The sequence below is a fragment of the Neophocaena asiaeorientalis genome, unplaced genomic scaffold (genome assembly GCF_003031525.2).
Source record: "Neophocaena asiaeorientalis asiaeorientalis breed wild unplaced genomic scaffold, Neophocaena_asiaeorientalis_V1.1 scaffold198, whole genome shotgun sequence".
Taxonomy (NCBI): domain Eukaryota; kingdom Metazoa; phylum Chordata; class Mammalia; order Artiodactyla; family Phocoenidae; genus Neophocaena; species Neophocaena asiaeorientalis.
In genome coordinates, this window is record NW_020175221.1 from 1,075,808 (window position 1) to 1,103,436 (window position 27,629).

Sequence of the window (27,629 nt, forward strand, 5' to 3'; positions counted from 1 at the left end):
TAAAACCATAAGTACAAAGACAGCATAAGAAGAGATAAAAGCAACTCATTTTTGGAAGCGGGAAAGAAAAACAGATTTAGCAGACTCAGAAAATGAAAGCTCAAAGCCAGCAGTGAAAAAGGGCAAAAAACCACCTGATTTATATCACAGAAACTCCAAAAGACTCAGGAACTGATAGCTCAAGGTATTTTGGGAAGGGGAAGTTGAAGAGGAGGTATTAAAAATAACAGGACCTCTAGAAGTTATTTTAAAAGACATCTGATGACAAGATCTCATCCAAGTGCAACAGTCAACAACTGGCCCTCTCCTGAACCCAGTATAGAACTGGCCATTTATTTTCTGGTTAAGTAAAACAAATCGTCTAAAGATAGGGAGATATCAGGTAATCAAGACTAAGGATACTATATAAAACAGGGAGATATAACGTAACAGACGGGAGACTGATGGATCTTTCACTAAGGAAAGATCTGAAAAACACAGAACCAAAACATCTGTCCCGTACAAAAAAAACCTCCAGCTAGATTATCCTAAAGAAAAAATCCACAATCAGCAAGCTTCACATACATACTTAACCCTTCCAATTAGCTTTTTAGTGCCCACTCTTAAATTTATACAGACAAAATGTTGATACAGCTCTTTTAGTTGGGTGATGGTTACCTAACGATTCATTATACTGTTCTTCCTTCTTTTGTACACGCTTCAAATTTTCACAAGGGGAAAAAAAAAAAGCAGGCAACCAAGGATCAACATATATGATTAAAATATCTAATATGAAAAACAGAGAACAGAACAATAAAATAGAAAACAGCAACTTGAAGGAAACAGAGACCACACATAGAGATAAAAGCTTAGAAGAATACATCATTAATATCCTTGTCAGAATAAAAGATAACATTGTATTCATGAAAAAAGAAATGAAATGCTGTAAAATGATTATTCAATACAAAAAAGAACTCATCGAAGGAGGAGGGGAAAAATAGGATATGGGATGAAGAGACACAAACATGTATAAAATAATCAACAAGGATATATTACACAGCACAGAGAAATACAGCCATTACTCTGTAATAACTTTAAATGGAGTATAATCTATAAAAATATTGAACTATGTTGTACACCTGAAATTAATATAATATTGTAAATCAACTATACTTCAATAAAAACAAATAAAAAATTTTTAACTTAAAAAAAAAGAACTCATAGACATTAAAAATATTATAGCAGGAAAGAAAAACTCAATAGAAAGGGTGAATGATAAAGCTGAAGAAATACCCCAGAAAGTAGAGCAAAAGGACAAAGAGAAGAAAAAGCAGAAATGAAGAAAAATACAGGGCTGGTTCATTCATCTATCATCTAAGTAATAAGAAGTTCAGAAAGAGACAAAAGAAAAACATGAAGGTGCAGAAATAATCAACAAAAAACAATAGACTTATCTAGAACCCAAGAACACGAGTTTCCAGTTTACAATATACACCACATGTCCAGAACAGTGGAATAAAAATACACCCACATCATCATGAAATTGAAAACAGGAACACAGAGAAGATCATACAAGTTGTCAAAGGGAAAGGAGAGATGAAACATTCAAGAAATGAGAATTAAAATGGCTCAGGATTCCTAAAAGCAACTCTAGAAGCTAGAAGACAAAGGAAAAATGCCTCTAAAATTTTGAGGGATAATCTAGAATTTTACGCTCAGCCAAACTATTAGTCAATGTGAAAGCTGTAAGACATTTTCACACATGCAAAATCTGGAGAAAATTTACCTCCCATGTACCTTTTGCAGAATGCCACTGGCATTCATGGGCTCCATCAGAAAGAGGAAGTAAAACAAGGAAGAAGACAGGTACAGAAAACAGGCATCCTATAGAAAGGATAGGCAAGAAGAACCCTTTAGATGACACTGAAAGGGGATCCAGTTGTAACAGCTGTGAACAAACATAGAGTAAAGCCAGGCCAGACTAAAGCATGTAAGAATCTTCCAGATTCCAAGATGATGAAAGTAATAAAATACCTGATGTGTGTAAACACACTGAGGGAATATTTAGATAACAAGTGGAGAGAATGGATTCAGTTACACAGAAAACTGAATATAGCAGGCAGAATACTAAGATGACCACCTATGATTCTTAACCCCAGTTGTACATACACCATTTGCCAGTTATTCAATCAAATGCTAATTTAGATATTACTTTACAGATGTGATTAAGGTACCAAATTGAACGACCTTATGACAGGAAAATTATACACGTAAGCTTGACCTAACCACATGAATCCTTTAAAAGAGAGTTTTCTTTGGTTACGTGCATAAAAGAAAGTTAGAGATTCAAAGCCTGAGGGGATCTAACAGCCAAGAATCTCCCCACTGCTGACGCTGAAGATGGAAGGTGCCATGTATCAAGGAATGTGGCTGGACTCTAGGAACTGAGAGGTGCCCCAGCTGACAGACAGCAAGTACACTGGGACCTCAGTCCTACAGATCAAGGAACTGAACTCTGCCAACAAGGGGACTGAGTATAAAGACAAATCTTCCTCAAAGCCTGCAGGGGAGAACTTAGCCTGGCAGACACCTCAATATCAGCCTGTCAGACCCTGATCAAAGAGTACAGACAAGGTGTGCTGGACCTCTGATCTACAGAACTATAAGTTATTTTGGATGTTGTTTTAAGCCACTACTTTTGTGATAATTTGTTACACAGTAATAGAAAACTTATAAACTAAGCAAACAAATTATTATATAGGAGTGAAGATTAGGAGAATGGTTGTACAATAAAGAAAATTAACCGTAACATAATGATATATGCCATCAATAGCCTTTATATAGTCACACAAATAAAAACACTAAATAATGACCTAATTTAAATTACAATCTAACTATATTGGGAGGATGGGAGGAATAGGAGTCATACAGAGGGAAATGAAAGAATTAAAATTTCATCTTCTAAACAGGGTGGTCAAGAGATAATGCCTAAAATGCTTAAATCAAGAATGAACAATATAAGTATGTTACTTAGAGCTAGAGAGATAAAAAACCAAAGAGACAGGGCTGTAAGTGTTGAAAGTAGATTCCTCCACCAAATAGGAAATGGAGATACTGCTACTTTTCATAAAAAGTCTTCAAGAACTGACTCCTTAACCTATCTACATACAAAACCAATCAATACATAAACTCAAGGGCTTCCCTGGTGGCGCAGTGGTTGAGAGTCCGCCCACCGATGCAGGGGACATGGGTTCGTGCCCCGATACGGGAAGATCCCACATGCCACAGAGTGGCTAGGCCCGTGAGCCATGGCCGCTGAGCCTGCGCATCCGGAGCCTGTGCTCCGCAACAGGAGAGGCCACAGCAGTGAGAGGCCCGCGTACCGCAAAAAAAAAAAATTATATATATATATATAAAAACTCAAAAAAAAAAAAAGTATCCCATTCTCACATGTCCAGGGGGCTTTACATATGCTGGTCAATTTGTTTAAAATATCTTTACCACTCTCATCCCTGAACCACCGTATCTCATTAACACCTCTTGTTCAACACTATTAGGGTATCACCTATGAAGGAAGCCTTCCCTGATGTCCCACCTCACCCTCCAGTCTAAGATGGATAACCTACCAAGTGCCCCACAGCATCATGTTCTTATTGCTAACAGAGCACTTAGCTATTCAGTCTTCCCCTAGACAGCCACATTCACAAAGAGCTTGCCCTATTCATTTCTGCATCCCAGTGCCTAGTACCATGTATTGCATATTGCAACTGTTCAAAAAATCTTTATTCAATGAATGAATGCCTACTTCCACTGAGGCCAACTACTGCAGACGAGTAAGTTTATTTTCATCCATTATTACACTCCTCAGTCAGAGACTATCAGTCTGGGTTCCCAGAATTTAAAAAATGAAAACAAAAATATACAAATACCTACACTAATATCTGCCTATTAAATTTTAAAATTCAAAGGGTGGCTTGTACACGAACTATATTTCAATAAATAAATAAATAAAAATAAAGTCAAAAGATGCATTGTTTTCCATGAAAGGAAACTTACCTATAACCCTAGTATAATCTTCTCAAAGGACTGAAAAACTTATTTTTTTAAACACTTTTTTTTTTTTAATAGATTTATTTGTTTATTTCTGGCTGCGTTGGCTCTTATTTGCTGTGCGCAGGCTTTCTCTAGTTGCGGTGAGCAGGGGCTACTCTTTGTTGCACTGCGCAGGCTTCTCATTGTGGTGGCTTCTCTTTGTTGCTGAGCACGGGGACTACGTGTGTGGGCTTCAGTAGCTGTGGTTCACAGGCTCTAGAGTGCAGGCTCAATAGTTGTGGCGCATGGCCTTAGTTGCCCCATGGCATGTGGGATCTTCCCGGACCAGGGCTCAAACCTGTGTCCCCTGCACTGGCAGGCGGATTCTTAACCACTGCGCCACCATGGAATCCCCTGAAAAACTTATTTTAAGCTAGTCTCAATTTTAATATTAAATGTTATATGCTTTCTCTAGGAAGGGCAGATGATTACTTAGACGGAGGTTTGTATCCCTGGCCTATACAAATACACAGGGTACTTAAACGTCAGGATTAAAGAAAAAGGTCCTATATACTCCAAACATTCCATGCAAGTTACTATGGCTTCCTAAGATTTCCTGAGGTAACATTGCCTGAAGAGACACACCTCCCTCACAAAAATTGAGTCTAAAAACAAATTTGGCAGGGATATAAAGCAAAAGATACGGCGATCACTCTTTGTTCTGACACTTACATGAGCAATCTCAGGCTACTTGTTAACCTTCTCGTAGCCTTTCTATCCCCATCTATAAAAGGGATATAATTTTTCAGGATAATCATAAGAATTAAAGGATAGATAAGAAGAGATGCTAGGCCAGACATTTATTAAAAAGAAAGTGCTTTAAAAAAAATTTTGTATCACTAATCAAGTATCTAAAGCTGCCTCAGGAATTTGTAACTGCAAAACTCATCCATAAATATTTAGTGAAAGAATGAATTTATGTTTCAAAAAAGTACCAAGGTAACAGAGAAAGGTTTTTTTAAAACTAGTATTAGACAGGTTTTTTTTAACTTATTAGAACAATTTCATAGTATTAATTCTTAATTTCAAAAGAGATCTCCCCATTGGAAAAAATCTATCAAACTTTGGGGCAAGGCAGTAAAAATCACTTGTGCATCCCTGTAGCCAGATATTCTAAGTCTTGGCATTAAGTGCTTTCCTCACCATACTCTCACCATCAGACTATAATTCACTATAACAGTTCAAATGAGGACTACAGTCCCATCTCTCTCTCTCTCTCTCTCTCTTTCTCTCTCTCTGAAATTTTAGGGTCCTCTCTTCCTGTTGCACATCCCCATACCTCAAAGGCAAGATATTGAAAATCAAATTCATTCCTTCCCTCAAAAGCAATTCACCTGTTTTTCTGCCTTCCCAATATGTGAAAGGGAAAATTTTTATATTAAATCAAGGAAAGAGAGTGAAAATGGAGAGTAACTTTATGCATAAGAGTTCTGAATACCAAGGAAGCTGCATGCAAAGACCAAGTGACTGATTGCACAAATCACAAGTCTACCATCATTGGGGAAAACTACATCCAGTGAAAGAAATCGTCTTTTAAAAGTAGAGAATATTTTTATGTCAAAAAATGCCCATAGTAAACATATAAAAGGTATTTTTAAACTGTTTAGATCATACATGAGACAAATGTAAGACCTTTTACTATCACTGACAAAAACCACATGAAAACAGTAAAAAAATTTTAAAGAAGAAAAAATACTAAACTAAGAAACTGTGGAGAAGTAACTTACCTGAACAAGATGAATAAGTGTTGTCAAAATAGCACATCTCAACATATTGTGTTCTTCACTCTGCTTCCAAAGAAGAGGCAAATACTGTACCAAACACCCTACGTATGGTCGTATCTATCACAACAGGAGTAGAGGAAGCAAAAGAATTATATTAGTAAAGAAGGCGACTTACTTCAAGAAACACTGACAGACCTAATAGGTCCCAGGCAGCAAATATTTAATATTTACTAGATGTAATGTATTTTAAGCACATATCCTTTTAAAGATAAATTAGACATTACATAGAGACACAAAGCTCCATGGTAAATATTAACAATTTTAAACAAGTACCAAATTTATTGCATGAAATAAAATTTAGGAATAGAAAACAACATACTGAGGCCAGTTATTTCTTTAGAATTTAATAGAAAATGCTGTTACATCCTGGTTCTTTTTAATAAAACAGATTATCTAATTGGATATTATACTGTCTTAAAAAGAGTTAGCACCTACTCATTCATTCAACAATTACCTAATGGCATCTTCAAAGTATCAGGCCCTGAAGACCAGGCACCAAAGAGAAGAAGATATAAAGGTAGACACACAAATCCTTACAATGAAAAACAATAAATGCAAGGTAAAGGAGTTCACAAGGCATGGTAGAAACACAGGAGAAGAAACTCCTCTTCAAAGGATAAAACTGTTAACTCCACTATGGATTAAGCTCACCAGTTTTAAAAATATGCCCTTAAGCACAGCACAGCTTGACATTGAGCTTTTTGGAAAATAAAATGGATCCACACAGAAAATGGACACAGTACTCCAGCTTCAGGCTTACGGTCACACAGTATTTGGAACTGATTTGATGAGAGTACCCTTGGTGATAAAAAGAAGTACTAGACTTTCACAGCTTGAGTACTATCTATCAATCCCACAGATTAAAATTTAAAAATTGCTCCCAAAAAGAGTAACAGTTTCTTTATTCTGCTTATAGAACGTCATACACTAAAAGGGTAGCCAGAAAAAACTGTAGGATTTCTTCCCCCCGGGTTTGGGGGAGGAGGTACAGAAAGATAAGAAGTTAAACATTTGCCTAAATATTTCAGTGAGATAAAACTGAATAAATATTAAGAGACTATTTACATATAAATTCTCAATCATACTATTAAAATATTTATTGAGCACTTAATTTTGCTGAGCACTTAATTTTGCTAAGTGCTCTATCTCAAAGATCCCTCCAATTAATTTATAAAGGCAAACCAATTACACATAAAAACACAGGTTTCAGAGTACCTAATGCATTCATATTCAACTAAAAACAGCATATAACAGCATGTTCTACTGATAAGGAAAATAAACCAGCTTTTGTTTTGAACAAATTAGAGAGAATACTTTCTAAGGCATGGAAGAAAGGAAGTATATGCTATGAATTATAGATAGGGTAAGTAATAAAACCAAAGCACCCAATTACATTTGAAAGTCATGAAATATTTATATCCCACTCCTAGTTATTCATTAGAATATATGATGTTCTAAATTAAAATTAATGCTTCAAAGACACTTTCAAAAATCATTCACAGATTCAGTGTTGCAAAAGACAAAAAAAGCATTAATGAATCATCAAAAAATCTACAAACAATAAATGCTGGAGAGGGTGTGGAGAAAAGGGAACCCTCTTGCACTGTTGGTGGGAATGTAAATTGATACAGCCACTATGGAGAACAGTATGGAGGTTCCTTAAAAAACTAAAAATACGGGGCTTCCCTGGTGGCGCAGTGGTTGAGAGTCTGCCTGCCGATGCAGGGGACACGGGTTCGTGCCCCGGTCTGGGAAGATCCCACATGCCACAGAGCGGCTGGGCCCGTGAGCCATGGCCATTGAGCCTGCGCATCCGGAGCCTGTGCTCCACAACGGGAGAGGCCACAACAGTGAGAGGATTATACAGTAGAAACTAACACACCATTGTAAAGCAATTATACTCCAATAAAGATGTTGAAAAAAAACAGGGCTGGCGATTAGAAAACAAGTGATGACATGAAAGCCAAACACATTCCCTTAGGGCAGGAGGAAGGTGGTTAAAAAATACATTATTAGGGCAACTGAGGAAATCTGAATATGGACTTGATATTAGAAAATAGTACTACATCAATGTTAAGTCCTCTGAGTCTAATCATGGTTATGATTAAGAAGGAGAGGTCTAATATACTGGGTGAAGTGTCATGATGAAATTAGGTGAAGAATGTATGGGTAGTGATTTACTGCAACTTACCTGTACATTTAAAATTTTTCAATGAAATGATGCGAAATAAAAAATACTATGCATATACATTCTGAAAATGATTATAACATGAGTTTTTTGGTAGACCAATTATCAGTTATTTACATAATATTTTAAAAACACGTGGAATTAAGAATGTTTTATAGACATTGGGCTAAATAACCCTATAATAGAAACTGAACCACAAGCATTAAACAATTGAGACGAAACAGCACTCATCTTTTGGCACTTCTCCAAAGAAAACAGAATGGGGGGCTGGGGGGGTGCCTACTATGAGCATTATAATTATACTCTTATGAGTCAGTTCATTCTAGATAGGGAGATACACACTTTCATTCATAACACGTTAAGAAAAACGTGATATATACACTACTGTGTATAAAATCAATAACTAATGAGAACCTACTGTACAGCACAGGGAACTCTACTCAGTGCTCTGGGGTAACCTAAATGGGAAGGAAATCTAAAAAAGAGGGGATATATGTATACGTATGACTGATTCACTCTGCTGTATAGCAAGAAACTAACACAACATTGTAAAGCAACCATACTCCAATAAAAATTAATTTTAAAAAAGGGGAGAAAAATACTTTGAGACAATTAAAAAAAAAAGAAAAAGAAAAACATGTGAAAATCAATTATGTGACAGCCTAAAAAATGTTTTAGCAAAGGTTCCATTCACAGGGGAATTTAAAAAGTAAGTCTCTAATGAAACCTCATTTTAGGTAACATTTTCAACCGAACATTTACTACTTCACGCTGGCCCTTTAATTTTTAATTTTGTTCTTTTCCTTTAGAAATGCTTAAGTCCAAAGACTATCTACCTGACATTACACCTGATGATTAACACATTTTTCCTGACTGTGTATTTATGGGATCCCTGCACCAGAATAATTTAATTATAGGTTTTCAACTATGCTTTTTAAAAGTAGAGGAAATATAATCTTCAAATAATTGCAAGCTATGGTATAAAAATGGTGAGTTCCCTAAAACTTAGAAAACTATTATGTGTCAGAAAGCACTGTTGTAAGATGGCTCAAAATGTTTGCAACCTAGTAAACAAAAATCAAATTCATATATAAATGATAGCTGAAGGATATATAAATGATGGTGTTGTTCAAAGGTTAACATGGGAAAATGTTAAAGAATCTACTAAAAACATTTTTCGTAACCCTTTCCTACCTGCATTCTGAAAACAAAAAGTATTACTGGATAACTATATCTTATTGCTATTTACTAATGATATAGACACCTGAGCTGCTTAGGCTATTTGTGTTATGAAAGATGAGTATGGATAAAAATAAAAGCATTTTTAAATTTACTAAGCAAGAGTAATGGGGGAAAAAGGTTTAACGGTTTGGAGAGATGGGGGTAAGAAAATACATTTCTAAAAGAAGAAAAAAAAAATCTTCTTTAAGAAATTCCCATTAGTCAGATGATATCTAAATAAAATTATAAAAGTTTGCCAAATCTTTCTCATATAATCAATTTTTAAACAACTTATTGCAATTGTATGGTGATCTAAAGCATACAGAACATCTGTAATAATTTCGTACTCATGAAATCATTTTTTGTGTTTGTGAGTTAACTTTACCATTTTATACATGGGTACACGAGGTTAAAGACCTTGCTCAAGATAAAGAGCAGAGACAGGGACTTGAAATAAGTTTAAAACAGTCTCAATGATCAAACTCTCTCAATGTTGTTTGTAAACCAATATCAAAATGAAATAATATAATGTAATAAGAATCCCAAGTGTTAAGAAAACTGTAAGATATTACTACTTTGAGACACCAGGACTCAGATCTGCTCAAAATGATCAACGGTCACTCAAAACTGCAACTGCTGTTAACATACTATAATGCTGAGTTTGAATACTGTCAATGCCACTCAGATGTCTGAACTTTGGTAAGTTTCTTAAAGCCTCAAATTTTTTGAGATAATACATTCTAATTCCCACCCAAAGGTGGGAATTTATACTGTGATTCCTGGATTATCAATTTTTCACAAAGATTAGGAGTGATAAGGGAAGCTGAATACAGTTAAATAATAATCTACTGTTAAGAACTTCACATATCATTTTTATATTAAACCAATCATGGATATAACGTGGACTAGACTGCAAAACACACTCAATTTTTAAGGTACAAATAATAGACTTCTGAGAATATTTGCATTTGCTGACAGACACTTGTGACTATGCACTCAAACACACTAAATTTTAAGAAGTATTATTAAATATAAACTGAATTTTCTAAGAGATATATAATTTTGCTTTCTAATAAACACCTCTACATTGCTGATCCAAGTTTTTATTTTTTAATTTTAATTTTCTTAGGTCATTTTATAAAAACTCAAGCATAAATGTCAATTTTGATACATAACTGAAATCACAACCTATGAGAATCATTTTAATGGTGTTTTAACACTTAAAAACATATATAAAGCAAAGACATTAATGAATTCTATATATACTCTACTTACTCCTCTAACATCTATTTTCATGCTTTACAACAAAATTACCTGCATGTTTACTCTTTCAATCACACAAGAAAGGACATGTAAAACATGCATCTTTGTGTCACATTCTGTAACTTGCTGCAGTAACTGAAAAAGTAGTGTGAACATGGTTTCCAAATACTGTAGGTAAAAAGAAAAAATACAAGTTTGGAATAGAAATGTAAAAACTTTTACATACAGAAATAAGAAATAAAATTAAATCATAATATCAAAGCAATACAAGACAAATAGACAAAACCTTAGCATTACCTATACAACTTCAAAATGATCAAGGTGCCGATATTTAGGGCAGTGATTTTTTTCTTTATTGCTGTTAAATGTGTCCATTTTAGAATTTAATTCATCTAGACACTGAGTAATGTTTTCAGAGGAAAACTGTATCTAAACGTTTTGTGTATAAATTTTATACTGCTAAACCCAACTTTTAACAGTGCTTTGTCATTGGTTTTCCACATATGCCTATTGTTCTGTAAAGTCTACTCATTAAAGCAAAAGGAATGCCATTATTGCAGTCACATACCAGCTGTCTAATGTGGCCCTTAACATATGCTGAGCAGAGATATAAACTTTTGTAGATAAATACTTGTAATTCTAAGAACAACAGAATATTTCTGATTAGGAAATAGAAAACAAAAATCCTATGTCTGGCTTTTAACACCTACATCTTGAAAATTATAGTAGGAGTTAACAAATCACAGGATGCCAGATACATAAACATTTGTTCTTTCACATATCTGGTTCATTTTTATATAGATTGGTAAAACATATTTCTTTCATCCAAAAATACCTAGTGATTCTTTTATTAAAGAAAAATTTCTGCTCTACAAGTTTTCCCATCTATGACCCCATAAGAAATATAAGTAGACATTTTATCATAAAGTTTTCTTCTTGTTTAGTCCTCTCAAGAAAAACAAACACTAACGCGCCAACCTTACTGACATATTTAACAAGAGCTCACTGAGTACCAATTATGTGAAAACACCACACTAGGTGCTGAGAGTTGAGTGAAGGAAAAATAGAAATGAGTAAGACTTGGTATCCTGCTTTTCAAGTAATTTGCAATCTAGTGTAGGATAGACATACATACACAGACAATAGAGGGGGATAACCTAAGGATGAAAAGTAACAGACAAACATGAAATGAAATTACTATGTTTTATAATTGTGAGAAAAAAAGTTCAGCAGTCCACTCCAAAATAGATGACAAGATAACTAAACAAAAAACAAGAAGAATAAAAGTAAACTATTTCAAATTAAAGTTACCAATAAAAGCAATCACTGCCAAAAAATCTAATATACTTTTCAATGCAACTTTAATAAATAACTGATACTACATATATAATCTCAGCTATAAAATAACACAACATTCTAAAAGACATAAGCAGAAATTGTTATAAAACCTAGAAATAAATATTCTTACCGGTAGAAACTGATCTGTTCTAAACTCAAAATCATCAACAGGTGAAGAGCAGTTAAGGAATACTGAGAATATATGAAATTCAGAATATATGAAATTTATCAGGATAAAATATATGTAAAAACCAAATACAACAAACCAATGCAAAATTACATTTTAAACTACCTCATAAATTAATTTTAAAAATAAGTAACAATTTTAAAGTGTTGTTAAAATTCTTTGCAATGAAGTGTTTTAAAAGTTTTTAAAGGATATTTAACTTCAGAGTGGTAGCTGTTTCAATACGGACCTAAAAGAAAGTATACTGTGAATTACAAATCATTCTAGAATTACTAAACATCATTAATAATGAATGACAAAAAATTTATTGCAAATCACTTTCTCTACTTAAAGTCACAGAGTACATTAACATCTAGAAATAAAAGGACATTCTCCTTATTTAGCAAGGACTAAAAAGAAAAAGTAAAATAGTGTCAATTCCCACCCTTCTCAGTTTCCCATAATTTGCTTAAAGGAGTCTTTAATCCAGTGAGTGCTTCCAGGAAGAAAACTAATTTGCCATAACACTGTGGAGAGTGTGGCACTGAGAGAAAAGAGTGTGAAGATGGTGTCAGAGGGAAAGGGAAGGTTGAGAAGCAGAGAAGAGAAGCAGGAAAGCAGGGTGGGCTTGGAGAAGCCAGTGGATGTATAAGTGAAGAGTGAGGGAGGAGAAGAGAAGGAAGAGGGAGGAGGAAAAGGCACACAAATTCCCATTTGTAACCTCAATTACAGGAAGTCCCTGAAATAACCAAAAGATAAAGTCTGATATTTTCTAAATCCCAAAGTTCACAAATACAGAAAGGTTTGTACAAGCTCTTGACCTTGCCAAATCACACTTTCTTTGTGTATCAGCATGTTACCTGGGAAAATCATATCATGACAGCATAATCTTCCTATTTCTTTTCGAGTTTTACCTGTGACTTGACCAGCTAAATGGGCATGGGCTACCACACTCAGTTTCCACACCAAGTAACGTGAACTCAAGCCATGATTAAATGCTATACGCTGCTCTGTAAAATAATGTATCTAAAACTTTTATTTCCTGGCTAAGAGCCATTACTTTCTTAGATTGCTGCTATGCTTCCCACACCTGTAACAGCAACTGGTTTTTCCTTTGCAGCCATTTTTCACAAAGAAACAGTTTTGATCATTTTATAGGAGCTTCTGAGGTCTTGAGGTGCTGATTAGGCATATTCATCAAATGTTAAGTACTCTAGTTCCAAATCCACAGATTCTAAGAGCCTGGAGTGCAGATGTTTTCTCACCTGTCTTTTCTTTTTAATCACTGTTTCTAAAGGTAATATGAATATTTCTAGATTTTTAAATGATTTAACAAATGTGCTGATTATCCAATACACGCAAAGCACTATGCCAAGTGTTCTACTATGAAATGACCTAATGAAAAGATGACATACTCATGCAATTAAAAATATTCAACAAGGAACTATAACTCCCAGGCATTGTGTTGGGTGCTGTGGGAAAAAAAGCTGAATAAGACACACCTAGCCCTTGTCCTCAAAAAGCTTATAATCTAGCAGGGGGAAAAAAACACCCAGATATTAAATAATTATCAATAAAAATGGCTAATGTGAAGAGCTTAAGAACAGGATAATCCTCCTGAGGACATGAACTAGTTCTAGTCATCTTCAAATTGTCAGCATTTAGTACAGTGTAAGGCATATAACTGGCACTGTGGCAATAATTTAATTCACAAACATCAGGACTTGAAAGTGCCCCCCAAAAGGAAATCAAACTGTCAGCACACTAACCCTTAAATCTCTCTTGATCTTCCTCCACAAAAGGACCAGAGATGCATTTAACCCATAATGATGACATTTACATAAATAAGTATAGGAAAGAGACATCTGAATGAAAACTAGCTATGTTTTCCCTCCTAACAAAGGGAAGAAGTCAGTGCAGTACTGCATGCAGAGAAAAAGATGAAATTAATCATGATGCACTCTAGCTTAACTGCAAGACTAGGAAGCCAGATCATAAGGGAAAACAAAAAGCACACAGTTTAAGAAAAGAGAGGAGCATTTAAAATATGACAAACACAAATAAGAACAAAATTAGCTATTCCTGAGCTATAAAAGAAATAGGAAGTACTTACTGCATAGAGACAATGAACTTTGCAGCAATTCACAAGTAACGGGGGAAAAAATCACGACTTGAATTTACAGAATGCATAGTTGGGAACTGTGACAGAAGATTGGCAGAAGATCATCTAACACAACTTCCAAGACATGATTCAATATATACTTGATAAATAAATGCAAGAATACGAAACAAAACAAAAAAAATCTTCCCTTAACCAGACTCCAAACATAACTTTTCATAGAATAAACCTAGCTTTTTGAAGAAGAATGAAACCTGAAGTATCCAGAACCAGATCTAGACTGTAACTCAGCCTGAGTCTACCCTACACCTTCAGCTGAAACATCAGAAAACTTCTAAGAAGATAACAAACTAATTCCATACTGGGGCAAACAAGTGCCATCAAGCCATCAGAATCATTGGAAGAATCCCAGAGAAGCATGACAGCAACAGAGAAATGAACAAGAAGAAATCACAGGTCAACACTACTTCCAAAGAAGACTGCTACATAAAGGCAAGAGTAACCAGAAACCGGTGTCCAGCATGAGAATGAGCCTTGGCATAACTGTCAGGGTGGTTGATTTGAGTTCTAGACTTGGAGCAGCCTAATGCTTGACCACTACAGCCTGCCCATAGCAGTGAAGGGAATTCCACACATTAGAGCAGTGAGCATGGAGCTGGGACCTGAAATAAATGGCAATGTCTCAGGGACTTAAGACCACCAGGAAAATGTAAGTAAGGCAAACATGAGAGAATAATTATGAAATAGATTATATTTCTCTGCTGAAAAGAAACAGAATAATAATTTTATAATGTTTTATCCTTATCTCTTAACTCTGTCAATAAACATTTTCTAATTTTCTGATTCCATGCTAGGCATGGAAAGAGATACTAATATGAATAATATTATCCTACTCATTGGCTCTTTTATTACTTGGTACTATTATGGTACTATTTTTACTCTATTATACAGTCAAGATCACTGAATTACATATTTTCTTCTGAAATACACATGTAAATAACTTTCTTAAAAGGATAAAAAGCACCTTCCATATTTTCATCTCCTTTTAAGAAAAACATTCTAAAGCTCATTTTCATATAATATGGATACCACACACATCATTACAAAACCAAAATGGACTATAAGAAAGTTACTAAAGTTTCCTTTCTTCCTGGTTTTAGAGTGCCCTAATACCTTGATGTCTCAAACACATTTTATTTTTTATTTTTTTGCGGTACACGAGCCTCACACTGTTGTGGCCTCTCCCGTTGCGGAGCACAGGCTCCGGACGCTCACGGGCCCAGCTGCTCCGCAGCACGTGGGATCTTCCCGGACCGGGACACGAACCTGTGTCCCCTGCATCGGCAGGCAGACTCTCAACCACTGCACCACCAGGGAAGTCCTCAAACACATATTTTTGATATTTCCTTCGGAAATTACTGGGTTGGCCCAAAAGTTTGTTCGGGTTTTTTCCACAACATCTTACCCAATGTATTTGCTGAATATAAGTGAATTTAGAATTCATTTTGTGAAAACACAGACTAACACAGAGTTTAAAACCTGTAACAGTTTTTTTGAGACACAAAGGATGGTCAAGTGGGAAAACCTGAAACTGTAAGAAAGTGTGACAGAACTGGGAGACCCATATAAGGCAGAAGAGTGGAAAGACAGAAGAATTTCAATGTACCTTGTTGAAAATACCTCTGCCCAGATCCCAGCTGCACCTCCCACAGTGAATTCAGGGATTGCTACAGTCATGTACATGCCACTCAAAGTCCCTTCTTAAACTCCATCAACTGGCTTTCCACCTGAAAAACTCCCTATTTCTATGCTGGTAGTCAACCTGCCCATGAAGATGGCCTTTCCTCTGCTTGACAGACAATAACCCCCACACACCCCACCCCCAAACTATAAACCTTCTGGCTGTACCACAGTCTACATTATACACTGCCTCTTACAAGGCTGAAAGAGTACACTGATGCTAATTTTTAAGTAGCTTCCTGCTTGTTTTATTGAAGGTTGCATAAATAAGTAAAACAAAAAAAATTTTAATTACTTATAATTTCCGAAATTGAAAGGTTATTACTGGATCAGAAACCTTACCACTAAAGAAACCAAATATGTAAATCAAATATTCTGGTTAGAGAATCCTCTGGGGTTCCCAGGAAAAGAAAGTTCCTTTCACCTAAAATTTAGTCATTCTGTTTACACTGTGGTAACAACATTCTCAAATCTGAAACTTGCCATAAGCACTGCATCTACTAAGTAACATGTTCTAAGAGGGATGGAAGAAAACATGCAGAAGATATTTTTTAATGGATTTTTCAATAAAGCATTGTACCACTGTTGTTCTTATAAAAAATTAATAAAAATGGAACCTTACTTGATATCATGTCGAAAAATAAATCCCAGATGGAATAAAGAACCACGTGTGAAGAAAACGGATTTATTAAACAAGAAACAAAAAGAACAAAATGAAAAAGAGGATATCAATAAATCCAATTATACTGAAATTAAGAACCTCTGCTCGGGACTTCCCTGGTGGTACAGTGGTTAAGAATCTGCCTGCCAATGCAGGGGACATGGGTTCAATCCCTGGTCCGAGAAGATCCCACATGCTGCGGAGCAACTAAGCCTGTACGCCACAGCTACTGAGCCTGTGCGCCACAGCTACTGAGCCTGCACTCTAGAGCCCGCGCACCACAACTACTGAGCCCGCATGCCACAACTACTGAAGACCGAGCGCCTAGAGCCCATGCTCTGCAATAAGAGAAGCCACCACAATGAGAAGTCTGTGCATCACAGCGAAGAGTAGCCCCCGTTCGCCACAACTAGAAAAAGCCTGCAGGAAGCAACAAAGACCCAACGCAGCCAAAAATAAATTAAGTAATTAATTAAAAAAAAAAAAGAAGCTTAGAAGTTAAAATTTTAAAAGTAGCATTATCTTAAACCGAATCAAAATTCCCAAAAAAGTTTCCAAATACTGCAATATTATAAATCCTTGCCCGTTATGCCTAGATCAAGTTTTAATTGCTAAATACTGATGAAAAGTTGTAACACTATTTCAAATAAATCAAAAAATTTTCACTCAATTTGCATTATATTCCTCCAGATCAAACAACACTATCACACAACTATCAGAGATATTTACTCTACCCAGTAGCTGACATTATAAAATTTTATAGAGTCCTGAGTTAGGGGTTTTTGAGCACAAGTCACCCATTCTCCTTGTTTGGCCCTGCAATAAACCTTCCTCTGCTCAAAAAAAAAAAAAAAAAAAAAATTTATAGAGTCCTATACCAACTGGAGAAGTTGCTTTCTCCAGTTGCTGCACTATTTCTATTCTGCCACAGCAAGCCTTGTAATAACATGGCTATAAGACTAGGAAGCCACGTAGACAACTAGTTAAATGTATCCCTACTCCATAACAGCAGCAATCAAGCAAGAGAACATAGACTCTGAAAGCCAAAGAAGATTTAGATTCATCAGAATCTATATACTTTGTGTGTGTGTGTGTATGTGTATATGCATACAAATGCACTCATGTATGTTTGTACATGTATGTCTGAATGTCTGTACATTGTTGTGTATGTCTGTATGTATAAGGTATCTTCCCACATTTCATTAGCCAGCGTTTCTCACAGATTGAAATTAGAATAGTATATCTTACATACTATTGATTTTAAATGTACTTAAAAAAGGGGGGGGGGCACAATGTATGCACCATGAACTTAGTGTCTTACAAAACACTGTCTTCTTAAGAAGTTATAAGAAAATAATTCTGGCAGGACAAAACTGTAAAAGCATAAAAATGAGATGCAGCCACTGGAAGACATACAGGAAAAGGGCAAATCTGTATCTACAGCAGCATTTCCTCAAAGTATATTCCTTGGATATTAATGTTTTTGTCATCTTGGATAGTCACTACACAGATGTACATTTTAAAGATTCTTATGGGTCCTACAGTAAAGAGGATTATTTGAATATTTAGTCCAGTGTTTTCCAGACTTAACTGGCCATGAAACCCTTTTCCCCCAATAATGTTTATTGATGTGATAGATTTAATGTTCTGCTTTTAAAGTGCTGACCTAAATGACTCATTTTCTCTTCACTTCTCTAATAGACTCATTAAAAAAAGAATATAAGATCCAAGAAATTTCTCTTTCCCACAGAAAATAGACCTGAAATTTAAATCTTCTGTAACACTTTCATAAAGCATTTAATGTCTTCTCTCTGATACCACTGATAGAACAGCAAATAATATTTCCAACTAGGAAAACAAAACTTAAATCTTACAAATGCTTCATTCTAAAGCTATTACAAAAGTAAATTAATTCCAGCAAATAGTATTCTTAGAAACAGCTAAGTTTTATTATATTAACAAACTTCTAAGAATTTAAACATGGTAAAATAAAACTGGACTCTTGTTTAAGCATGGAATGCTTAAACTATTTAATAATTACAGAATGATATTTAGAGTAAATTCTCAATTATTTACACAAAGTAGGTAACATTTAAGTAGAAAATCCAAAAATCAGTTCTATTTGCTTTTAGAATGTATCACTGCTTCTGCAATTATAATGTTTTCTTAATTTCGTAATTTCTCTATGTTTTCCTTTGTTGAACATTAAAAGTAGTTTATATTATCATGGCACACATGTGAAAACAAGAAAAGTATGACCCAAGCCTTTGCTGAAAAACAGGATAATTGGGTAGGTTCGAAATTTTTTTAAAAGGTGGTATATTGAGAAATGATTAAACAAGATCTTAGCATAATTTGGGCGGTGGTGGTGGTGGAATCACTTAATTTTATCTAAAAATAATTTGAAGCTCAGAAAAAAAATCAACCAGATTCACTTTTTAAAGACTATGCTGGAGTCAAACCTAAGCACAAGACAAAGAAAATGTACAGTAAGTCATGAATATATTTACTCAGGCATAAAATAAAGTACCAACAGTGGGGGTGGGGTGGGGGGAGGATACTATTCCACACTATGTTGAACTTCTTTTAAAAAACCTCTGGCGGGCTTCCCTGGTGGCGCAGTGGTTGAGAGTCTGCCTGCTAATGCAGGGGACACGAGTTCGTGCCCCGGTCCGGGAAGATCCCACATGCCGCGGAGCGGCTGGGCCTATTAGCCATGGCTGCGGAGCCTGCATGTCCGAAGCCTGTGCTCCGCATCGGGAGAGGCCACAACAGCGAGAGGCCTGCGTACCGCAAAAAACAAAAACAAAAACAAAAACAAAAACAAAAACCTCTTTGGGGACTTCCCTGGTGGCACAGCGGATAAGACTCCACGCTCCCAATGCAGGGGGCCTGGGTTCGATACCTGGTCAGGGAACTAGATTCCACACTCATGCCGTAACTAAGAGTTCCAATGCCACAACTAAGGAGTCTGCCTGACGCAACTAAGACCTGGTGCAACCAAATAAATAAATAAATATTTTTTTTAAAAAAAACCCTCTGAGTAAATGACATACAATAAAGCAGCAAACCTACTTGCCTTGAAGGGGAACGAAAGAAGCAACAAAGACGTCATTATCAAGTTTTCAGTAACACAAAATCAAGAATATTATGTGAACACTATACATAAAGTCCTAAAATAAACAATTCCAAAGGTAAACAAAAAAAACCCCAAAACTGAGAGACAAAGAAAAAATCAATAGTAAGGGTGAAACAGATTATGGTGTTATCTTAAATGTAAAAATGACAAATTCTATCCTGAATAAGAAAAAGGACACGTAAAGCTATAAAAGGATTTTTAAAAAACTGTTCTTTTATTCTTATTAAAAAATTATAATTTTAGATTAGTAGAGTTTGGTTAAATTTTTTTTAATTTACTAGTGATGAGAAGGGCAAAAAATAATCAAAGGACTTTTTTCCCTCAAATCAAACTACTCACCAAGGAATAACTACAGCACTGAAAGGCCACCAACATTCTAAAGAAAGATATAAACCACTTCTGAATTTGAACTTTAACATATGTTAAACTTATAAAAATAACTCTTTTAAAACCTTTAAGCAACATACCACTAAGTCTTGATCCTGAAGCAAGTTACAAATTGCCTCATATAACATGGGTCTTAAGTCAGACTTGAATTTCACAGAAATCCACTGACCAATGAGCCAAATCACCCTGCGTCGCAATGGCTTATACCTAGATAGGGAAAATCATGAAATTAAAAGGTTACATATTTTAAGAAGCCTATTTCACTTAGTATATTTCATCGTTTAAATCTAAAGTGTAGTAAGAAAACAATATGCATTTTTATATAAAAGTTTAAAAGCACTTTTAAATGTACCACAGTATAAATACTAACAAAGTTCTGATTTAAAAAACTGAAAATTCTTAGGCAGATATATTGTAAATCTGATTATTTTGTATTACAGAATTACAACATAGTTATGTACATAAAAACCAAGTCCACTTCTGTTCCTTAAAGTAACCAAAAAAAGTTAATCTAAATAGGTATAACTAGCAAATGTTCCAAACCCTAAGGCTGGAGAGGCCCCAAAAAGTAATAATAAAGGAATTTTCCAATTCCAATTCTGTTAATCTCATAAAGATTATTTTCAGAACACTGTGAGAAATCTCTAGACATATAAAATATGCATATAAATTTATACTGATTTCAGCTAAAGTTTCTAATTTTGTAAAAGGTGCCCAATTACAAATTGTGACTCAGATTACCAAAATAATGATTTGTATTTTTTAAGTTATAAAACTTTACAGTAACATGTACATATATTTGTTCCTCTATGGCCATCTTTGCTAAAGAAAAGGAAGGTTCTTTAGGCAAAGAGAAAAATCACTTGTGTCCAAGAATTCCACCCACAAAGTCTCTTCTTGATATTATATTTATTTTAGTGGCAAGATGATATTTATTTCTGGGTGAAAATGTAGTAAACTAATGAATATACCACATTTTTTAGAAAATTATAATCTTATATGATTAAACACGTAAAAAGAATTATTCACCAAGTTCCAAAAGAAGTGTATTCCCTGCTTTCAAAATGTTTAACATACCTAAAAGAATTAAAGACCACAAAACTATATACTAGGATTGCAGAATCGAAGAGAGAAGAGCAGGCAGAGGGAGATGGGATTTGAACAGTCTTTAAGATAAATAGCATTTGGGGCAAAAAACTGAAAAGATGCCACTTCAGGGGACAGGGACAATTTGAACAAAGTCCCAGAGGTGGAAGTAAACAAGACTTGTGTAGAGTAAAGGAAGGAACCACAGAGTCTTTAATTTTGGACTGAGATCTCTGGGATTACCACATTCAACATTCTGTTCTCGACAAAGAGAATGAAGCTCAGAAAGGTTCAAATTCCAAGATGACAGTCACTTCTGGGCAAAGTTAAGAATAGGAGTCAGTTTGTTCCTCAAAGTGTGGTTCCTGGACCGCAGTATCATTATCTGGAAGTGTGACAGAATCACACAATCTGACCCAGAACCTGCATTTTAACAAGATCACCAGGTGATTCATATGCACATTAAAGTTTGAGAAATACTGGTCTAGTTCAGTTCTGTCCAAAAGAAATATAATGCAAGCCAAACACGCAATTTTAAATTTGTTAGTACCCACATTAAAATAAGTAAAAAGATACATGTGAAAATTTAATATGCAATATATCCAAAATATTATCATTTCAACATGTAATTAATACATGGTTGATCAGTCTAGACTAAACAGCCTACAAGGGTTTAAGGACAAGCAAAGTACACATGTGTCTCCCTACTAAAGGCTTTCTCTCCAACAGAGGCTCACTAGCTCTCTGAGGGCAGAATTGAAGCCCATCTTACTCACCACTGCCTCTACAGGACACAGCAAATTCCAGTGCTGAAAATATTTGACTGAATAAATGACTGAATAACTGAATGGATAGCTACTTAATGGTCAAAATTACTTTTAAAGTGTCTCCAGCTCTACAATTCTATGGCTCTAAATATTTATAAAATGATCCATATATAGATAGTTTTCTATTCATTTATTAAAGTAGTCAAGATATGTTAACTGATCTATGACTATATGCTAGGCATCCTGACAAGTACCACATCTACAGAAATAAATCACTAGAACTGCACGATTCAAAACAAGAAAAAAGTATCTTGGAATTTTTTTTAGGTGTCTAATTTTAAATGAAGAAAAATTTTTTAAATTATGAAAGACCCTTTCCCTTCCATTTTACTCATTCAGTACCTAAAATTAAAATAATTAGGCAAGTATTTAAATGTATATGCAACAGAAGAATTGGGCAAAAACCCTACTAAATGTCAGATAGATCTGTACTACTGAATTAGGCACCTCAATACAAGCCTAATGTGTGTCCAAATACTTTTTGCCATGGTGTCTCTGCAACTCCTTCTCCCCAAAGACTTGCAGTATGCTCTCTCCGTGTGATCCCAAGGCAGTCACCTTTGATGGATGTTACTTTGGTTAGGCTACTTCTGGCATCAGGCCTAGCCTCTATTAAGTCTCCAATTGGCTTCCTTTTGTACACAATTTCTTTCTAGAATTCAGACATCTCCATCTTCTGTTACCTTTGCATAAAATTTCCTCCTGCAAATCCCATTACTGGGCATACAGCTGGAGAAAACCATAATTTAAAAAGACACATGCACCCCAGTGTTCACTGCAGCACTATTTACAATAGCCAGGTCATGGAAGCAACCTAAATGCCCATCAACGGACAAATGGATAAAGAAGCCGTGGTATATATATACAATGGAATATTACCCAGCCATAAAAAGGAACGAAATTGGGTCATTTGTAGAGACGTGGATGGATCTAGAGACTGTCATACAGAGTGAAGTCAGTCAGAAAGAGAAAAACAAATATCGTATATTAACGCATATGTGTGGAATCTATAAAAATGGTACAGATGAATTGGTTTCCAAGGCAGAAATAGAGACACAGATGTAGAGAACAAACGTATGGACACCAAGGTGGGAAAGCGGGGGTGGGGGGTGAGGGGGTGGTGGTGGGATGAACTGGGAGACTGGGATTGACATGTATACACTAATATGTATAAAATAGATAATTAATAAGAACCTGCTGTATAAAAAATAAATTAAAAAAACAAAAAAACTAAACTAAAAAACAAAAATTTCCTCCTGCAAACTAGCTTATGTAACATCAAATACTTCACACATGTCACAATTCACATTTGAAGTAAAATAACAAGAAACAATTTTGCTTATTTTTCAGTTATAAGATTCACAAGTCTTATTCCTTTCTACACTGGACACTATCAGCTAAGTCAGACTATGACTTTTTTAAAATTTTAAGCAATTTTAATGCTTTCTTGTCTTCATTAGAAAATCAATAAGATGAAATAAGTATATAACAAACACAGAGTTTTATACTTGCCTATTGTGAATGACTTGTAATTCTGGAAGAAGCTGGTTTTTAAACCACTGATCAAAATCAACACTGTCAAACAGCTCATAAGCCGCTAATCCAACAGCATTATACACTAAGAAGAAAAAATTTAATTTCAGATACTGGGCAAAATGCTAATTGTCCTTATGCAAGAAAATAAGCCTTAAGGACTACTTTGAAATATGTAATATGTTAATAGAGAGAAATCTACAATATGTTAATCTGGGAAATTATTTAAACAGACATTTTAGAAACATTATTTAAGTTACTTTATGTTTTTCTTAAATACTCAGTGCTTTCAAACAGAAAATTACATTCATTTAAAAATATTCAAGTCAAATTATAAAAACAACATCTGCTTCCAAATAGATGCAATATTTTATGCTATGGGGTCCCTAATTATCCTATTTCCAGCCTCTTCTCTCACCACAACCCATTAAACTCCATGTTCCAATTAAACAAAAATACACCCAATTCAAAACTTAACTGGACTTGTTCCTCTTCCCTTCAAGTTTCTGTCCCTACTGCTCCTTCTGTCTGGAACCGCCCCCTCCCCCTTATTAACTCTCACTTATCCTGTGTTCGCACAGAACACTTCTTTAGGAGCCTTTCCTTGGGTACACCAAAACTACCTTGTAGTTTTCCACAGTACTAAATAATTACCACCTATTGTAGCATTAATCAACTGATACTATGTTATAATCAACTGTCTGTTTACTTGGCTATCTCCACCACCAGGCAGCTCCTAAATTTAAGGTATCTTTACATCCCAACTCTCCCAGCATAACACCTGCCACAAAAGAGACACACCATCTTCTGAAGAAATGTTTCTAAATCATTTTCGTTTAACATACCAGCATCTTTGATTAACAGTGCATTCATATCTTCCACGTTAGTGGGCCCTGAAAAAATAAGTATCAGCAAACGTAAATAAAACTAGTTTTTAAAAGGTTTAAACTCAATTTGTTAGTTTCTCAATTCATTAAGTACAATATATTTTGTGATATTAAATATACATGTAGGTGTAAAGAGAAAGTTTAAGTTTTGTTACCATCACCGTTAGAGAACACAGATACAACATGTAAAGCTATATTACAATTTTAAAAAATCATTATAACATATATGGAAAATGTTATGTCAAGCAGCATTCTAGAAAAATATATGCCAAATTGCTAACTATTGTATTATACCCTGATTATAAGAGAAAATTCTTAGAAAGAATAAAAAGATGAATCCCACAATAGGAAAAAAAAAAGAACAAGTATGGACAATTCACACAAGAAGTTCTAAACATAAAAAATAAACCAGGTTATGACAATACATTAAAGGGTTAACAACAAAATGCAAAGTACAAACAGAAAAACGAGAGCCATTACATAATGTGAAAACTTCAGAATAAAAGCCGGCAGTCTCTGCACTACTCTCCAGAAAGGAGACTACCATGGTTATTAAGACAGGAAAAAATACAGTTTACTTAGTATATTTCTTTAGAATAGAAAGTTTTCTAGCAAGTTTATCAAAGCACCTTTCTGCTGTTAAATATGATTTCTTAAGCTCACTAGTCCAATTACTAGAGTTAAGTACAGCCCCAAATAAGCAAATCGCTCCAGAACTAGAAAGAAAATAACTAAACTGAAATTACTGAAAACCTTACCACCTCATAGAGCAACTTACCACAGTGTAACCTAATTAGCTTACCTACTTTCCTACAGTGGTTCAAGAAAAACTGAAAATACAATTATTATTCAAATTATCCTTAAAAATGAACACAAAAAACTTGACTGATAGCTCATTTCTTCCCTTGGTTTATAACTTAAGCAGGAATATTCTATTAAATTTTTGAGAAAACAAAAGCCTAAAAAGTGAGCTACCCTTTATAATACTACAAACAAGATCAGGAATCTCCTTCTCTACAGAAGATTCTCTTGCTGTTATTTCCTTACATTACCACCTACTCAATACTTGAACCCTTATAATGTGACTCCTGCCCAAACCAATCAAGTAACCTGTTTAAGACTCTGAAGTTCAGGAATAGTCTTTGATAGCTTTCCCTTGCCCAGCAGTCAGTTAATTGCCAAAAGTCAATCAACAGTTACTAAGTGTGCTAGGCACTGGGAACAAGGTGTGAACAACACAGATGTGTTCATGGCCTCCTCTCTGAAATTTACAGTATAGAAGAATAGTCAGTGATAAATCACTTTTTACAAATGAATCTATTTACAAAACAGAAGTAGAGTCACAGATGTAGAAAACAAACTTATGGTTACCAAGGGGGAAAGGGAGGTGGGGTAGGGATAAATTGGGAGATTGGGACTGACATACACACACAACTATACATAAAATAGCTAACTAATAAGAACCTACTGTGTAGCACAGGGAACTCTACTCAATACTCTAATGACCTATATGGGAATAGAATCCAAAACAGAGTGGACATATGTATAACTGATTCACTTTGCTGTACAGCAGAAACTAACATAACATTGTAAATCAACTACACTCTGATAATAAAAATAACTAAAAAAATGATAAATCACCTGTGACACTTAAAAAATTTAATTACTTGTGTACAAAGTACAATCATCAAGTGCTAAAATTTTCACTTCATCATTTTCTCTTAAATCCATTACCTTCTTTCCATTCCCACTGCCACCATTCTAAGGCTAATAACATTTATTATTTTAACTTCTTCTCCCACTACTTCCTATAGCGTGCTCCAAATAGACTATTTCTCCAACCAATATACTTGACTGCTATTTTGTTTATGCTTACCACATAAACCACAGCAAAATCTAATTACCACATTCAAGGCCTATCTCATTTGTGAATTGCCCATCCTTGTTTTCTATCTTGAAGGCCACTCTTTCAGAAAAGTACACATTCTGTCTTTCTCAAATTCATGTCTAGTGTATGATCTAGGAAACACTGCACTGCACATAGTAGGCACTCAAAATATTTTACTGAACACTAATTAAAAGATAAATCAAAGTATCACAAAATATACCTCACCTTGAAGTGTTTGCATCATTTCTAAAAGTACAGGAGTAAGAGTCTGATTATATTCATGGAATATATCTATAAATAATACTTCAGTGCATGGCTGTTGGGGGAAAAAAATTTCTAATGAAAACAATGGTATACTGCATTAATTAATTCTACATTAAAGCAAAGAATACTCATTCTTAAAACTCTATGTTTCCAATTCTTGATGTTTTTTGAAAAGAAGTTTATTGCTGTTTTTTGTAAACACAGTCAGAAATAAAATCAAATTTAATAATTTAATTATTAACATGGAATGTTTATTTCACTATTTCAATCATTTGGCATTATGCATTCCAAAACACCAAACTGCGAAGAGGAGAAATTTACATGTTTAATTAATAATTCTTTAAATCTAAAAAGCAATCTGGAGCCACATTAATTTACAGAATTATAAATGACTGTCCAGGAATTAATGTTAAAACCTGTATATTTTCTTGGCAATGACTTAAGTAACAACAGCAATTCATGAATTCAATTCACCAGAGTTGTTCTTCCTTTAACAGACACAAAAAGAAATCACAAATAAAAAGAATGATTCATTTTCATTCTTAAAAGTACTGAATCACTAGATGTTTCATAATATAAAGTATAATTAAATGTTGAAGGTATTGTGCTTTATGTTTAAAAAGGAATCTTACAGATATACAGACTGAAATATGTACAGATGAAATGACATGTCCTCTCAGATATTTACTTCAAAATAATCTAAGTGGTTTGTAAAAGAGTGCTTCTATGAAACAAGACTAGCCATGAGTTGATAACTGATAAAATAGGTTTTGAATACAGAAGAGTTCATGATATTATTCTATTTTTTAATATGTTTAACATTTTCCATAAGAGAAAGTTTTAAAAACTTAAAGCAACAAAATTTTTAAAAAAAACTTTTAAGTGGGCTTCCCTGGTGGCGCAGTGGTTGAGAGTCCGCCTGCTGATGCAGGGGACACGGGTTCATGCCCGGTCCGGGAAGATCCCACATGCTGCGGAGCGGCTGGGCCCGTGAGCCATGGCTGCTGAGCCTGCGCATCCAGAGCCTGTGCTCCGCAATGGGAGAGGCCACAACAGTGAAAGGCCCA

General features: G+C 34.8%; 1 protein-coding gene across 5 annotated transcripts in view; it reads right to left on the reverse strand.

The window, feature by feature from the left end:
* The window catches only part of IPO11 (importin 11), a 232,856-nt gene that overhangs the window by 141,458 nt on the left and 63,769 nt on the right, over positions 1–27,629 (reverse strand). For all 5 annotated transcript variants that reach the window (XR_003005967.1, XM_024765365.1, XM_024765366.1 and 2 more), the window contains exons 13-20: positions 26,524–26,614; positions 24,369–24,416; positions 23,503–23,608; positions 20,158–20,284; positions 12,248–12,281; positions 11,996–12,036; positions 10,579–10,695; positions 5,799–5,912 (exon numbers count right to left, since the gene is read on the reverse strand). Coding sequence is in view for 4 of the 5 variants with exons in the window: in XM_024765365.1 (XP_024621133.1) it covers positions 5,799–5,912; positions 10,579–10,695; positions 11,996–12,036; positions 12,248–12,281; positions 20,158–20,284; positions 23,503–23,608; positions 24,369–24,416; positions 26,524–26,614 (678 nt within the window). In the remaining variant the exon portion in view is untranslated. The remainder of the gene's footprint in view (positions 1–5,798; positions 5,913–10,578; positions 10,696–11,995; positions 12,037–12,247; positions 12,282–20,157; positions 20,285–23,502; positions 23,609–24,368; positions 24,417–26,523; positions 26,615–27,629) is intronic.